Source organism: Mobula hypostoma, chromosome 11 (assembly GCF_963921235.1).
Source record: "Mobula hypostoma chromosome 11, sMobHyp1.1, whole genome shotgun sequence".
NCBI classification, from domain to species: domain Eukaryota; kingdom Metazoa; phylum Chordata; class Chondrichthyes; order Myliobatiformes; family Myliobatidae; genus Mobula; species Mobula hypostoma.
The window spans coordinates 51,592,781-51,607,467 of record NC_086107.1 but is presented as its reverse complement, the minus strand read 5'-3'; the positions used below and the strand labels follow the sequence as shown (position 1 = coordinate 51,607,467).

The window sequence follows — 14,687 nt, the reverse complement described above, 5'->3', positions numbered from 1 at the left end:
GCTTATCTCCTACCATGAAATGTAAATTTTCCTCAATACCTCATCCAATGTCCTGTGAAAGGAATCCTCTGCTACTATAACCTTCAGCATACTCTAACCAAACATTAATGTATGTGTGAAGAACTTTTTGATACTCTTCTGTTTAAAAAAGCCCCCGTGTCCCAATAGTAACAAAAGAGTAAACCATTACAAACAACACACATCAAAGTTGCTGGTGAACGCAGCAGGCCAGGCAGAATCTCTTTGATTGTACCTCTTCCTAGAGATGCTGCCTGGCCTGCTGCGTTCACCAGCAACTTTGATGTGTGTTGCTTGAATTTCCAGCATCTGCAGAATTCCTGTTGTCTGCATTTTTAAACTATTACAGTTAGCAATTGCAAATCTATTTTCTTTACCTATTTATACAACAGGCCTGCCCCCGAATATCATATTTAAGGTAAAAGAACCTATCTTTTTTATATATGGGATTGCCTCTGGACCTTTTTGATAGCCTCCTTCAATGTTGTGTCTGCTTCCTCTCTTGCTAAGAAAAAGATTAAGAGTAGTGCTCGAGCGACGAAAGGGCAAGCTCTGTTAGGCTTGTTTCTCAACATACAAGAGTAGAAGCGGATTTTGCTGCAGACATTTAACAGATATCCCAAACCTCACATTGTCCAAACCTAGGGCGAAACCACTTGATTCAAAGAAGGTTAAAGGATTTCCAACCTAATTCTGAATCAGGTTCAACATATACAAAATGTTACAGGAAGTCAGCAAGTCAGGCAGCATCTATGGAGGGACATAAACAGTCAAGATTGCTGGCCAAGACCCTTTATCAGTATTGGAAAGGCAGGGGGCAGAAACCAGAATAAGGTAGGGGGAGGGGAAGGAGTTTAAGCTGGCGGATGATAGATGAGTTGGAGCGCAGCAGAGATCATGGGAGTGGGGGGAGTGAGAGAGGGTCTCACTTAACTCCCGTCGAAGAGAGGAGTTAAAATTCTTCAGGGTAGGCTTTCCTTGAAGGGACTTCATGGTGGAGACATCATAAACACAAGAGATTCTGCAGATGCTGGAACTATCCCAGGAAGAAGCACTCTTACTTACTATTTATATTGGTACATGATAGCCAGTGGTGGTTGTCCACCATATTCGACAACGACAGGAAGCCTGTGCAGGAGAGTTCTTGAAGCGGAAATGCCATTGCACTGGGGCAGTTCTGCTCTTTCGACCTCAGGAGTTTGGGTATAGTGATACAAAGAGACATCACAAACGGGTCTTTATTGGTTACAATGGATGACCATGACATCTTCTGTGCCTTGTCATGCCCTTTGCAGTCCACGGAACATTACAGTAGCACCTCCCTAGTCACTGGATCTCACTGTAAATCTTATCCGCCCAGCCCACCGGAGCTGCTTTTGCATGCTGATTTCCCCATCTCACTGGGGTATGAGGCCTCCAGCTACCCTCTCTTGGTTCACCCTGCCTGTCTAAGCAGTGTACCGGGACTGTGGCCTTTGCCGCATGTGAACAACCACTTGCAGCCACGGTTGAGAGCTGAGTGTCCGGTGGGGATCAAAGGTGAGTGAGCTGCCCCAGAATGGGCACAACAAGCCCCTTCACTAGAGGTGCTGCCCCTCCTTGAACACCCCATATATATTACATACATGTTACACCTATCAGTAATATTTCTATACCAACCTGATGTACCCCCTATGTCCATGGCTTTCAGATTCCTTGCCTTAATTATGTTCACAGTGATAGTGTTGGCAGTTGGGTTGTAACATAATGACAAAAGAAGTTCTCCCCGACTTCCCTGAAATAAAAATAATAGAGCTAAATTAATCACATTTAAAGTAGCCTTCTAACTGTGGGACAAAGGTTTCAAAAATGTGATTACAATGCTTACCCAGACACCCAACTCTAGTTTACAGTAAATATTTTCTGTCAGGTAAGTATATTTAAGCCTGAAGTAAATACTGCACAAAACAACATTTTATAGTTAAGGGCAATACACAGAAAGGTACTGAGGATTTCTTCTATATTTTTCTCAGGTGCAAAAGTTAAGATTATCACCCTGATTCCTATAGCTATTAAGTTCTAAGGAAATTAAATCTACTTTTATGAGTAACCAAAATTATTAATTGTCTGTTCACTCTATTGCTGAGAAATAGAGATAATATGTGTTACATTTCAATCAGCTTAAGTCACAGTCACAGAGACAGATATACAGACACAATTCTAGTGCAGTGTCACGAGCCCAGAAATGAGAAATTACATTTCAACACAGATTAGAAAGAAAATTACTTTGGAGTTAACACATCAAAATCATTTCATTTGATACATTATTTCAACACTGAACAACTACGGCTTTGAATTCATGTATAATAATGAATAAACAGAAATCAATTGAAAGACGGATAATTGCGCTTTCTTTGGAAGTGGTGGTGGGATGGGGCAAAGAGAGGAAAATGAAACAATTCTAATAAAGAGTAACATTTTGCCAAAGTCACAGAGGGATCATATACCTGAATGTCTGAATGGGGTATACATTTAAAGACTCATTGATATATATAACACCTGGGCCGGCTGGTGGCGCAATGACCTCGGTGCCGGACCCGGGAGCGGAGGTTCCCAGGTTCGAAACCAGTCGGGTCCACTCCCGAGTATGCTTTCCATCCGTGCCGGGTTGAATGTCAAGATCGCATCTCGACCTCGTAAAATAAAGGGAAAATACTGCGAAAATGTCTCTGTGAGGAGTGGCGCGCCACACAGTCTCTCTCTTGCTCCGTGCCTTGTAAAAGGCCATGAGAAAGACCTCATCATGGACGCACGCAGACGAACACGTACAGACTCTCACGCACACAGGCACACGCCAAAAAAGAAAAGAAATATATAACATCTGAAAATAAAACACTTTCTCAATGCTGCACTTGGCTAAAGGCTTCAAGAACAAATAGAAATGAGGAATAGACACTATGTCACAATCTCAAACCCAGTTTCAAATTGAGTGCATTGTTGCAAGAATAATGAAAAGGAATGCTTATATTGTTTCAGTTCTGATACTCTTAAGACAATATAAAAATCATTAAACTTAGTAAGGATTCAGTAATGTAAGATAAATATTAAACTAATACCTAAACGCTTCACTTTCTTGTTTTTGGTAATCAATTACAGCAAGTTTTCTTCATGATATGTTACTTCAGCTCATTCAGCCTCCCTTCCAACCTAACCTTATGCCTATCCTCAAAATTCATGCTTACATTGATTAGAGATTATTGATAGTACAAATTTACAAAACTCAAATAATGCATGGTCATGAATTTTGGATTGTCTTTACCAAGAGTAATTGTACATGTAAAATAGCTTTTGATAAGTATTACATAAAGGTGCCATTTGCCTTCTCATGTATAAATGGTGCTACAATTAATGAGCGCCTATTGTCAAGGTAAAAGGAGGTTTGAGAAACAGACATCGCTAATATACTATGCCACTCAGATATCACCAAGGTCTAAATATCATTTTAACAATTCTCTCTATTCTGCACTTTGAAATGTGAACAAAATTCTTACTGTTGACATCTTTGCGTTCTGTTCATGACAGGTGGTGTGCATCTCATCAGCAATGACACAAGTTCAGAGAATGCCCAATGAAAATATTCATCACCAAGGATGAGTTAAATTTGACATGCCATAACTTTTTCTTTCCTAAATTCAAAACCTTGACATAAAGTTATTAAGCATGCAGTGAGATGAAGATCTTTTATACTTCCTGCCTGACCCAGTCAGGAATCTGCACACTATAACTCGTGTAGACTATAAGAATTCAATCCAGAAAATACTTGTCAGTGAGGCAGTCAGATTGCTTCAGCAAATAATGATGATAAAAATGGATAGAAATCTTTTTTTTTATTGCATTCTGTAATTGCATGGTTTACCTCATAAACTTCATGAAATCACATTTCACCAAGCTGCATTGTGAAGCAAAAACGGAATGTATGCAGAAATTTTATTTTGTAGTGAGGGATTTATAACTGTGTGGTGGCAGTGTCAGAATCAGATTACTTGTCCCTGATACAAACCATAATTTGTTGTTTTGCAGTCGCAATACAGTGCAGGCTCCCATATTACCGCCCTGACAGCAGTACTGAGAAAAGGATAAGTCCAGGATGGCAAGGGTCCTTCATGGTGAATGCCATCTTCATGAGGCACCAACTTTTGAAGACGTCCTCAATGATGGGAAGGGTTGTGTCCATAATGGAGCTGGCACAGTCTACAATCCTCTTACGATGCTGTGCATTGGCATCTCCATACCAGGTGGCAATGCAACCAGTCAGAATGCTCTCTGCAGTACATCTGTAGAAATTTGGTGCCATACCAAATCTCTTCAAACTCCTCTTGGAATATAGCCGCTTCCATGTTTTCATTGTGATTGCATCAATATGTTGGGCATTCTCTGACCAGGAGCTTGAAACTGCTCTCCTTTTCTACCACTGTCCCCTCAACGAGGATTGGTGTGTGTTCTCCCAACTTCCCAACTTTACAATCAATCATTTGATCTTACTGACATTGAGTACAAGGTTGTTATTACTGCACCACTTGACTAGCCGATCTACTTTGCTCCTGTACACCTGCACATCACCATCTGTCGTCACATTCATCGCAGAGGTGCGACTGAAAGATCAACTGTTCTTATGTTGTGCATGGCTCATGTGTGTCGGACAGGTTCATTCTTGTCGAGATTTTTGATAGATTTTCAAACATTTTGGAATGAATTGTAACTCTGGTTTTCAAACCAAAGATAATAGAACAGCGTACACTGCGGTTGTAGGATAAATCCAGAAGAAAACCAACAAAGGTGAACAGTTCAGAATCAGAATCAAAAGCAGGTTTATTGTAAGTGACATATGTTGTAAAATTTGTTGTTTTGTGGCTATAAATTACAATAAGAAATATACCATTTATATAAATATAAATAAATATGATTATGAATAAATTAAGTCGCTTCCCCAATTAGCCGAAGTTTCATGGGGATAGTTAAGAAAGCATAAAAAAGGCAAACTACTTTTTAACTGAGTAACAAATTGTGTATTTAAATGAAATACAGAACAAATTAGAATATTACCAATTCTGCTATAGTAATGTAAAAATGTGTATTAGTTCCTAATAGTTATCAATGGAGAAATTCATCCAATGTACATTGCTATGTTCTTTTGATTGACTGTAAATGAACAAAATTGGTGCAGACACCTAGTGCAGAAAATGAACTGCCATTCATACAATGATTTCAATAACTATATCCTTCAAATCTTCATTTTCATTGTAACATTCAACATGATGTTGATACCTTGAAATTCTTTGTAGTTCCTAACTTGTTGAAGTAAAGAATTCCTGGACATGTAGTTTTCCATATACAATTCCATAAACAAACATGCAGACCTCAATCCTATTTATGAGCAGAGTGCAACAACGAACCAAGTTTGTCATACAACCAGTCAGCGACGAGATTTCCTCCTCACATCAGAATTGAGTTTCCGAAATAACATCCAATCAGCTGATTGAAAAGTGTATGAAGGCCAAACATTTGGAGGACACACCACATTCAACAGCACACTGACAAAGTCTCCTTGCATAGTGATGAAATGTTTGCAAGTAAATTGCCAAGATCAGAGAACATCTTGACCATCCAAGTTACAAGCTACAAGGCTTCCAAATTATTTCCAAGTAGTGTCGTCGTTTTGTTTTCAGTCCCGGCCATTTCTGGTTCTGAAATTGTCTTACTGCTTATTTTTCCCACCAATCAGTGACAAAAAATCACAGTAATCAAACAGAAACTCACACAACTGATGCAATTTAAAAGCTGTTCACTCTGAGCACTGAGTAGTGTCTAACGCCACACAAGTGAACACTATTGACTAGTTAGAAATTGTTCAGGAAGTCTCCTGCCCCAATTAAGTGGCATAGAGTTCCAAATAAATGAAAAGACTCCTGGCTATTTTCTTGATTAGTTTTTGTTCTTTAAGATTTCTCCCAAATAATTATTTATAAATATAATTAAATTTAAATATGTAATGTAAAAAGAGAGCAAATATAGTGAGGTAGTGTTCATGGGTTGGTTCGTTGTCCATTCAGAAATCTGATGGCAGAGGGGAAGAAGCTGTCCATAAAATGTTGAGTGTGTGTCTTCAGGCTCCCATACCTCCTCTTTCACGGTAGCGATGAGGAGAGAGTATGTCCCGAGTGGTGGGGGTCCTTTATGATTGATGCCACATTCTGAAGCGTCGCTTTCTGAAGATGGTTTCAATACTGGGGAGGTTAGTGCCCATGATGGCGTTGGATCAGTTTGCGACACTCTGCGGCTTTTTCCAATCCTGTGCAGTGACCCCTCTATATCAGATGGTGATGCAGCCAGTTAGAATGCTCTCCAATGAAATTTGTGAGTGTCTTTGGTGACATAGCAAATCTCATTAAACTCCTAATAAAACACAGCTGCTGGCACGCCTTCTTTGGAATTGCATTAATATGTTGTGCCCAGACTAGATCTTCAGAGCTGTTGACACCCAGGAACTTGCACCTGCTCAACCTTTCCCCTGCTGACCCCTCAATGAGGACTGGTGCGTGTGCCTTTGACTTCCCCTCCCTGAAGTCCTCCTTGGTTTTACTGACATTGAGTGCGAGGTTGTTGTTGTGAAACCACTCAACCAGCTGATCTATCTCACTCCTGTACGCCTCCTCATCTCCATCTAAGATTCAGCCAATAACAGTTTTGTCATTGGCAAATTTATAGGTGGCATCTGATCTGTGTGGAGCCACACAGTCACAGGTGTAGAAATAGTAGATATGTGCGCGTCTTTGAAGTGCACCAATGTTGATTGTCAGCAAGGAGGAGATATTATTTCTGATCCACGCTGACTATGGTCTCCCAATAAGGAAGTCAAGGATTCAGGTGCAGATTGTAGTACAGGAGCCCAGGTTTTTAAGCCTGTTGATTAGTACTGAGGGGATGCTCAGCTGCAATTTGTAAACAGCAGCCTGACATATGTATTAGCCAGGTGGTCTGTGGCTGAATGGACAGCCAGTGAGATTGCATCTGCTGTACACATCTTGTGGCGGTAGGCAAATTGCAGTGGGTCCAGGTCCTTGCTTAGGCAGAGTTAACTCTAGCCATGACCAACCTCTTAAAGCACTTCATCACAATAGCTGTGAGTGCAACTGGACAATATTTGTTGAGGCAGTTCACTCTGTTCTTCTTGCATACTAGTATGATTGATGCCTTTTTAATGCAGGTGGGAACTTCTGACTGCAGCAATAAGAGATTGAAAATGTCCTTTAAGATTCCCACTAGTCGGCTAGACAGGTTTTCAATGACCTATCCGGTACACCTTCAGAGCCTGATGCCTCGCAAGTTTCGCTCTCTGGAAAGATATTCCCACATCGGCCTCTGAGACAGAGATCACGGGGTCATCAGATGCTGCAGTGATTCGCACAGGTGTTTTATTCTCCCTTTCGAAGCGTACATAAAAGGCGTTGAGCTCATCTGGGAGTGAAGCAACACAGTCACTTATGATGTTAGTTTTCATCTTGTAGAAGGTAATGACCTGAAAGCCCTGCCAGAGCTGACATGCATCTGATTGACAAACGTGTGGCAGGGACGCTCCAAAATACACTACATGGCAAAAGGAAGCCTGTCACCTCACTTTGCAGGTAGGACAACTACTAACAGCACCAGTGACTCTGGTTCAATCCTGATCTTCATTTGGCCTCTTGCCTTCTATGCCTGGGTGAACATTGTTAATGACCCTGCTTCCACCATTCTCACAGGTAGTGCATCTCAGGTACTCTGGTTCTCTTACCATAGAACCATAGAACCATAGAAACTACAGCACAGAAACAGGCCTTTTGGCCCTTCTTGGCAGTGCCGAACCATTTTCTGCCTAGTCCCACTGACCTGCACACGGACCATATCCCTCCATACACCTCCCATCCATGTATCTGTCCAATTTATTCTTAAATGTTAAAAAAGAACCCACATTTACCACCTCGTCTGGCAGCTCATTCCATACTCCCACCACTCTGTGTGTGAAGAAGCCCCCCTTAATTTTCCCTTTAAACTTTTCCCCCCTCATCCTTAACCCATGTCCTCTGGTTTCTTTCTCCCCTTGCCTCAGTGGAAAAAGCCTGCTTGCATTCACTCTATCTATACCCATCATAATTTTATATACCTCTATCAAATCTCCCCTCATTCTTCTACGCTCCAGGGAATAAAGTCCTAACCTATTCAACCTTTCTCTGTAACTGAGTTTCTCAAGTCCCGGCAACATCCTTGTAAACCTTCTCTGCACTCTTTCAACCTTATTTATATCCTTCCTGTAATTTGGTGACCAAAACTGAACACAATACTCCAGATTCGGCCTCACTAATGCCTTATACAATCTCATCATAACATTCCAGCTGTTATACTCAATACTTTGATTAATAAAGGCCAATGTACCAAGAGCTCTCTTTACGACCCTATCTACCTGTGACGCCACTTTTAGGGAATTTTGTATCTGTATTCCCAGATCCCTCTGTTCTACTGTACTCCTCAGTGCCTTACCATTAACCCTGTATGTTCTACCTTGGTTTGTCCTTCCCACGTGCAATACCTCACACTTGTCTGTATTAAACTCCATCTACCATTTTTCAGCCCATTTTTCCAGCTGGTCCAAGTCCCTCTGCAGGCTTTTAAAAATTCTCTTTCCAATTTCTTACATCTTACTTGAAATCTCTGTCCTTTATTTGTATCTACCTCCGATATGGGGACTCCTGCACTGCCTGCCTTCCTCTCTTGGCAGTCAGTCATCAGTCTGACAGAACCTGTGGAGTGACCACCTCCTTGAAACTCCTGTCTATAACACTTACTGCCCCCTAGTGGCCACACCATAGGAAGGTTGTGATCATGCTGAAGATGTTGCAGAGGAGACCCACTGGGATGGACAGACAAGAGATCCACTGGGATGGACAGACACGAGACTGCAGTTGCTGGAAATCTGGAGCAATCCACCAAGGAGCTGGGGGAACTCAGAGACAGGTAGCATCTACAGAGGGAAAGGAGCTTGACGTTTCTTGAATGGTCTTGATCTGAAACATTGACTATTCATTTTCCTCCATAGGTGCTGCCTGATTTGCTGAGTTCCTCATGCTCATAGATGGTCACACAACATGGAAACAGGCTCTTCAGCTTTGCTAGCTGTGACTCAAGGTGCCACATCTAAGCGAGTTGCATTTGCCAGCATTTGGCCCGTAACCTTCTGGACCTTTCCAATCTATGTATCTGTCCAACTGCCTTTTGACAGTTGTTGTATCGGCCTCAACTGCTACTTCTAGCAGTTGATTCCATATAGATACCAAACTTTGTGTAAAAGAATTGCCCTTCATGTTCCTCAAATCTATCCCCTTTTGCTCTAGTTCTTGATTCTGGGACAAAGACAGAGCACATTCACCCTCTCTATGCCCTCATGATTTTATACTCCTCTGCAAGTTCTACTCTCAGTCTCCTACACTCTATGGAGTAAAGTCCTCATATGTCCAATAACTCAGTCCTTCAAGTCCCGGTAACATTCTTGTAAGTCTCTACTGTAATCTTTCTTCTTAAATAAAATAGTTCCTACAGCAGGGCAACTAAAACTGTATACAGTACTCCGTGTCCTGTACAAAACCGTGACCTCCCAGCTTTTATACCCAGTGCCTTGAGACAAGACTCAATACATCAAGACAGCAGTCTACTCTGCTGTTGAAAGAAGGTCCCTGTACTTGAGTGATCACTCTCTCTCTCTCTCTCTCTCGATGGTGAGTGAGGGTCTGCTGGCCCTCGAATTAGGGAACTCGAACAAGCAACGCAGCAGATTGTAACATCGAAACAGTGACCTGTTGGTCTCCCGCTTGCCTGTTGAAGGACTGATAGCTCTCCCTCCATCGCTAGTGAGAGCGCGAGCCTGTCTGATATGTCCAAGTGTTGGGATGGACAGTAGTTTTTCATAGACTCTAGATCATGGTCTCTGGGAGGAGGTGGGCTTTGCTATTGCTTGCATGGTGTGTGGTGGGGTGGATGTTTTTGCTGGAGCAAGTGGAGAGAGTGGGAGGGGGAAGATTGATGTTTTTGCTGCAGCTTGTGCGTGGGAGGTAGAGGGCCTTTGGCTTCTAACGTTTTCTGTCATTCATTCTTTGGAGTTTTTCTTCTGTTTTGTGGAAGTCTGTGAAGAGTAAGAATTTCAGGTTGTGTACTGTATTCATTCTCCGATATTAAATGGAACCATTGGACAACAGTCCCAGCACTGACCCCTGAGGCACACCACTAGTCATCGGCCTCCACTCTGAGAAACAACCTTCCACCGTCGACCTTGGCTTCCTACCATCATGACAACTGCGTATCCATTTAGGCAGCTCTCCCTGGATTTCTTGCGATCTAATCTTCCAGAACAGCCTACCATGTGGAACCTTATCAAAGGCCTTACTGAAGTCCATATACTGTAAATGGCATCTACCACCCTACTCTCATCCACTTTCTTGGGCATCTCATCTCATTTCCTGGACCTCTGCACCTCCCCCTGCAATTGGATCCTTGACTTCCTAACCGGAAGACCGCAATCTGTGCAGATTGGTGATAACATATCCTCCTTGCTGACGATCAACATTGGTGCACCTCAGGGGTGTGTGCTTAGCCCACTGCTCTACTCTCTATATATACATGACTGCGTCGCTAGGCACAGCTCAAATACCATCTATAAATTTGCTGATGATACAACCATTGTTGGTAGAATCTCAGGTGGTGATGAGAGGGCATACAGGAGTGAGATATGCCAACTAGTGGAGTGGTGATGCACCAACAACCTGGAACTCAATGTCAGTAAGACGAAAGAGCTGATTGTAGACTTCAGGAAAGGTAAGATGAAGGAACACGTACCAGTCCTTATAGAGGGATCAGAAGTGGAGAGTTCAAGCTCCTGGGTGTCAAGATCTCTGAGGATCTAACTTGGTCCCAACATATTGATGTAGATATAAAGAAGGCAAGATATACAGTATTTCTGTTTTTGCATGTTTCTAAAAAATCTTTTCAATATACATAATTGATTTACTTGTTCATTTATTATGATTATTATTATTTTTATTTTATTTATTATTATTGTTTTTCTCTGCTAGATTATGTATTGCATTGAATTGCTGCTGCTGTTAACAAATTTCAGGCCACATGCTGGTGATAATAAACCTGATTCTGATTCAGATTTCAACATGGATGTTAGACTTATTGACTTATGGTTCCCCAGTCTTTCTATACTGCTCTTCTTAGATAAAGACACAACACTTGCTACCTCCAGTCTACCAGCATCTCACCCGTGACTAACAATGTTACAAATATCTAGGCCAGGACTACCACAATTCATTCTCTAGTGTTCCATAGTGTTCTTGGTCAGGCCCTGGAGATTTGATTACATTAATAATGTTAAGACATCCAGCTCCTTTACTGTAATGTAGACTAATCTCAAGGCATCCCCATTTACTCTTCTGAGTTCCGTTTTTTTCGTGTCTTTCTCCATGGTGAAAACAAAAGAGGAATATTCATTCAGGACCTCACCCATCTTCTCCTGGTTCTTTCCTTAATCATCTCTGCCAAGGTTATCTAATGCCTCCTTGTTGCCCTCCTGATTTCACTCTCGAGTACACTTCTGTCTTCTCTGCTTCCAGTTGCCTGTATCTGACCCATGCCTCCTTTTTCCTGGCCAGGGATTCAATATTGCTTGTCATCCAGGGTTCCCTACTTCTACCAGCCTTGCCCTTCACTGTAACAGGAACACACGGATCTTGATCTCTCAGTCTTACATTTTAAAAGCCTCGCACTTGCCAGTTGTCCCCTTGCCCACAAACTACTCCAATCAACCTTAGCAAGTTCCTACCTCATACAATCAAAATTTGCTTGCCCAAATTTAGAACCTGAACTTGTGGACCAGCTCTGCCCCTTCCTATAAACATTTTAAAACTAATAAAACTATGATCACCGGTCCTAGAGTGCTCCCCCACCAACACTTAAGTCAGTTGCCCAGTCCTATTACCCAAAAGTACATACAGCTTTTCCCTCTGCCTAGTAGGGTCCTACATACATTGCCCAAGGAAAGTTTCCAGAATGCACTAGCAAATTCTAGCCCATCAGAATGGCAGTCCCAGACTATGTTAGGAAAGTTAAAATCCCCTAATACAACACCATTATTCTTACAATTTTACACAATCTCTTTGCATACACTATTTTTTTCCTTCTAATTCCCATAGATGACTTGGGGATCTAGTTCAACTGAAAAATGTGATCACTTCTTTCCTATTTCTCAGCTCCACCCGTAAAATCTCACTGAATGATGCTTCAGTAATTTCATTTCTGACCTTTGTTGTGACATATTTCCTAATCAAAAACACACCCCTTCCCTTTCCTCCTTGACTATGTTTCTGTAATTGCTATAATATCCCAGTCCCACATTGCTATCCAAGTCCAAAGTTCTTCCACCTTACCTGTCAGAACAAGCTCCTTTGTATGTTACTCCAGATTTCACCAGGACACTGCCTGGGAGGGAGCAGTTCTGTAATGAGGAGAGATTGGAGAGGCTAGGTCTGCTTGCTTTGTAGCAGAGGAGGTTTAAAGGAGGCAGGATTGAGATATACAACATTATGATGTCTATAGTTAGGATACCTTGTTCATCATCTGAGTGACACTTCACCTGTAGACAGTGTTAAAACTTTGAAGGTGTGGTTGCTTTCCCAGTTGCCCTTGATGCTGCCTTCCTCACAAGGATGTGGTAATAAAGTAAGTTGAAGCAAATTCAATGCATTTACAAACGTACAAAGATACACAATAATTCAAAGCTTAAGAAATTACACATTAAGTGTATAAAATATTGTAACACTAATCTCATTCTTTTCTTTTATACTGGGAAGCAGTGTAGTATGTGTGAATAAGAGTGTTGATCATGCATGATGAATTTGATGCTTGATGAAATGTACAAAGTTTTCAGTGCTTCCCTCTGTTTCTCTACATATTATGTCATGACAGATGAGGAATCCACAGCAACAATTTCATTACAATCACCATCCAGCTATGTAACTGCTGTGACAGTATACTTGCACCATGTGCTAAAAGCTGTACAACAGGGCCAATGTGAAGTAAGGCTGAGCATTACTTACACTTCCATCACTGCATGGCTTTAGTTCTTTCCAGAATGTCTGTGTCTGCGTCAAGTCCACCTTGTTCAACGGTAATGATACCTCTCCAATCGGATCATTTCGACTGAAACGATCATAATCAAGGACTTGGAGGTAGAGAACTCGCTGCACCACTTTCTCGTAGGGGAACCCTAAAGGGTGAAAATGTAAGGGGACAGCTATATCATTAGAGGGAGATACAGAAACACATTGTAGCTGCCTTTGACAATTCAGGAAAATGTAATTCTTGGGAGTATAAAGCTTTCATGTGCAAATTTAGACTGGAAGACCGTAAGACAAAGGAGCAGAATTAGGCCACTCAGCCCATCTAATCTGCTCATTATTCAATCATGATGATTTATTTTCCATCTCAATCCCATTATCCTGCTTTCTCCCCATAACATTTGATGCCCTTACTGATCAAGAACCTATCAATCCCTGCTTTAAATATACTCTATGACTTGGCCTCCACAGCCGTCCCTGGCAATGAATTCCACAAATTCACTGCCCTCTGGCTAAAGAGGTTTCTTTTCATCTCTGTTCTAAATGGGCATCTCTCTATTACCTCTTTAATAGTTAAAAACTCATGTGCAATAAAGATTCTGTTGACCAGATTGTTAAGTCTGTATGTAAAGCTCAAGGGTGCATATAAATAGCTACAAGTATCTTGAGACAGGCTTTAGTAGCAACACTATACAAGTATATCATGCAGTAACAACTCACCAATGAAAGTGCAATTTATCCTCTGATTCATACAGTATTTGATGTAGCAGTTATGATGCATTGTGTCAAAATTTCAAAACATCATACATACAATATAATTATTGCTTTCATATTATTTTTCAATTAACACTGGCAGTTGAAACATCTCAAACAGAGAGAGAGAACATGAGAGACAATATAACATAAGTACTTGTTTGATGGTGAGATTGTGAAGATATAAAACAATAGAAGACAAAATAAATAGTAATAAAAGTTATTTTAATATTCATTTTACTCTGGCATGCTGATTCTATCGGTTCTATTTTTGAAGTGATATGAAATCCCTTGGACAACATGGATTCATTGCTGGTAAGACTAGATTCCACACCACATGCTACTGCATGCCCAGGACATTGTTCAGGGGCTTCTTCCCCCTAGAGGTGACCGAACATTGTCAACAATTGATGGAAGCACACATGCAATATGGAGAGCATTAAAACCAGCCAGGTATAGAATGTTGCAACTGGGTCCATATACTAAATAAAATGTGCTATTAGATTTGATGCTGACCTTTCCAAATCCCTCTTACTAACTTAAAATATATGAATAGAAGAGTGGAGTTGATGACATTACTGAACGTGTTCGATTTAAGATAATGGTCTCGCCTTGTTTTGTTTGCTTTTTTTTGGGTTTAGTATTTAGTTTTTTTTGTTTTTTTGGGGGGGTTTTCTTTGTGTTTTTTTTTCTTTTTATTTCTTTTTTCTCTATGATTAATTATATCAAGAGTTT

The 14,687-nt window shown here is 41.1% G+C and overlaps 1 protein-coding gene across 3 annotated transcripts in view; it reads right to left on the bottom strand.

The window, feature by feature from the left end:
- The window catches only part of syt7a (synaptotagmin VIIa), a 572,706-nt gene that overhangs the window by 15,658 nt on the left and 542,361 nt on the right, over positions 1–14,687 (bottom strand). For all 3 annotated transcript variants that reach the window (XM_063062024.1, XM_063062025.1, XM_063062026.1), the window contains 2 exons: positions 13,179–13,348; positions 1,678–1,792 (listed from right to left, as the gene is read on the bottom strand). In XM_063062024.1, coding sequence (XP_062918094.1) covers positions 1,678–1,792; positions 13,179–13,348 — 285 coding nt within the window. The remainder of the gene's footprint in view (positions 1–1,677; positions 1,793–13,178; positions 13,349–14,687) is intronic.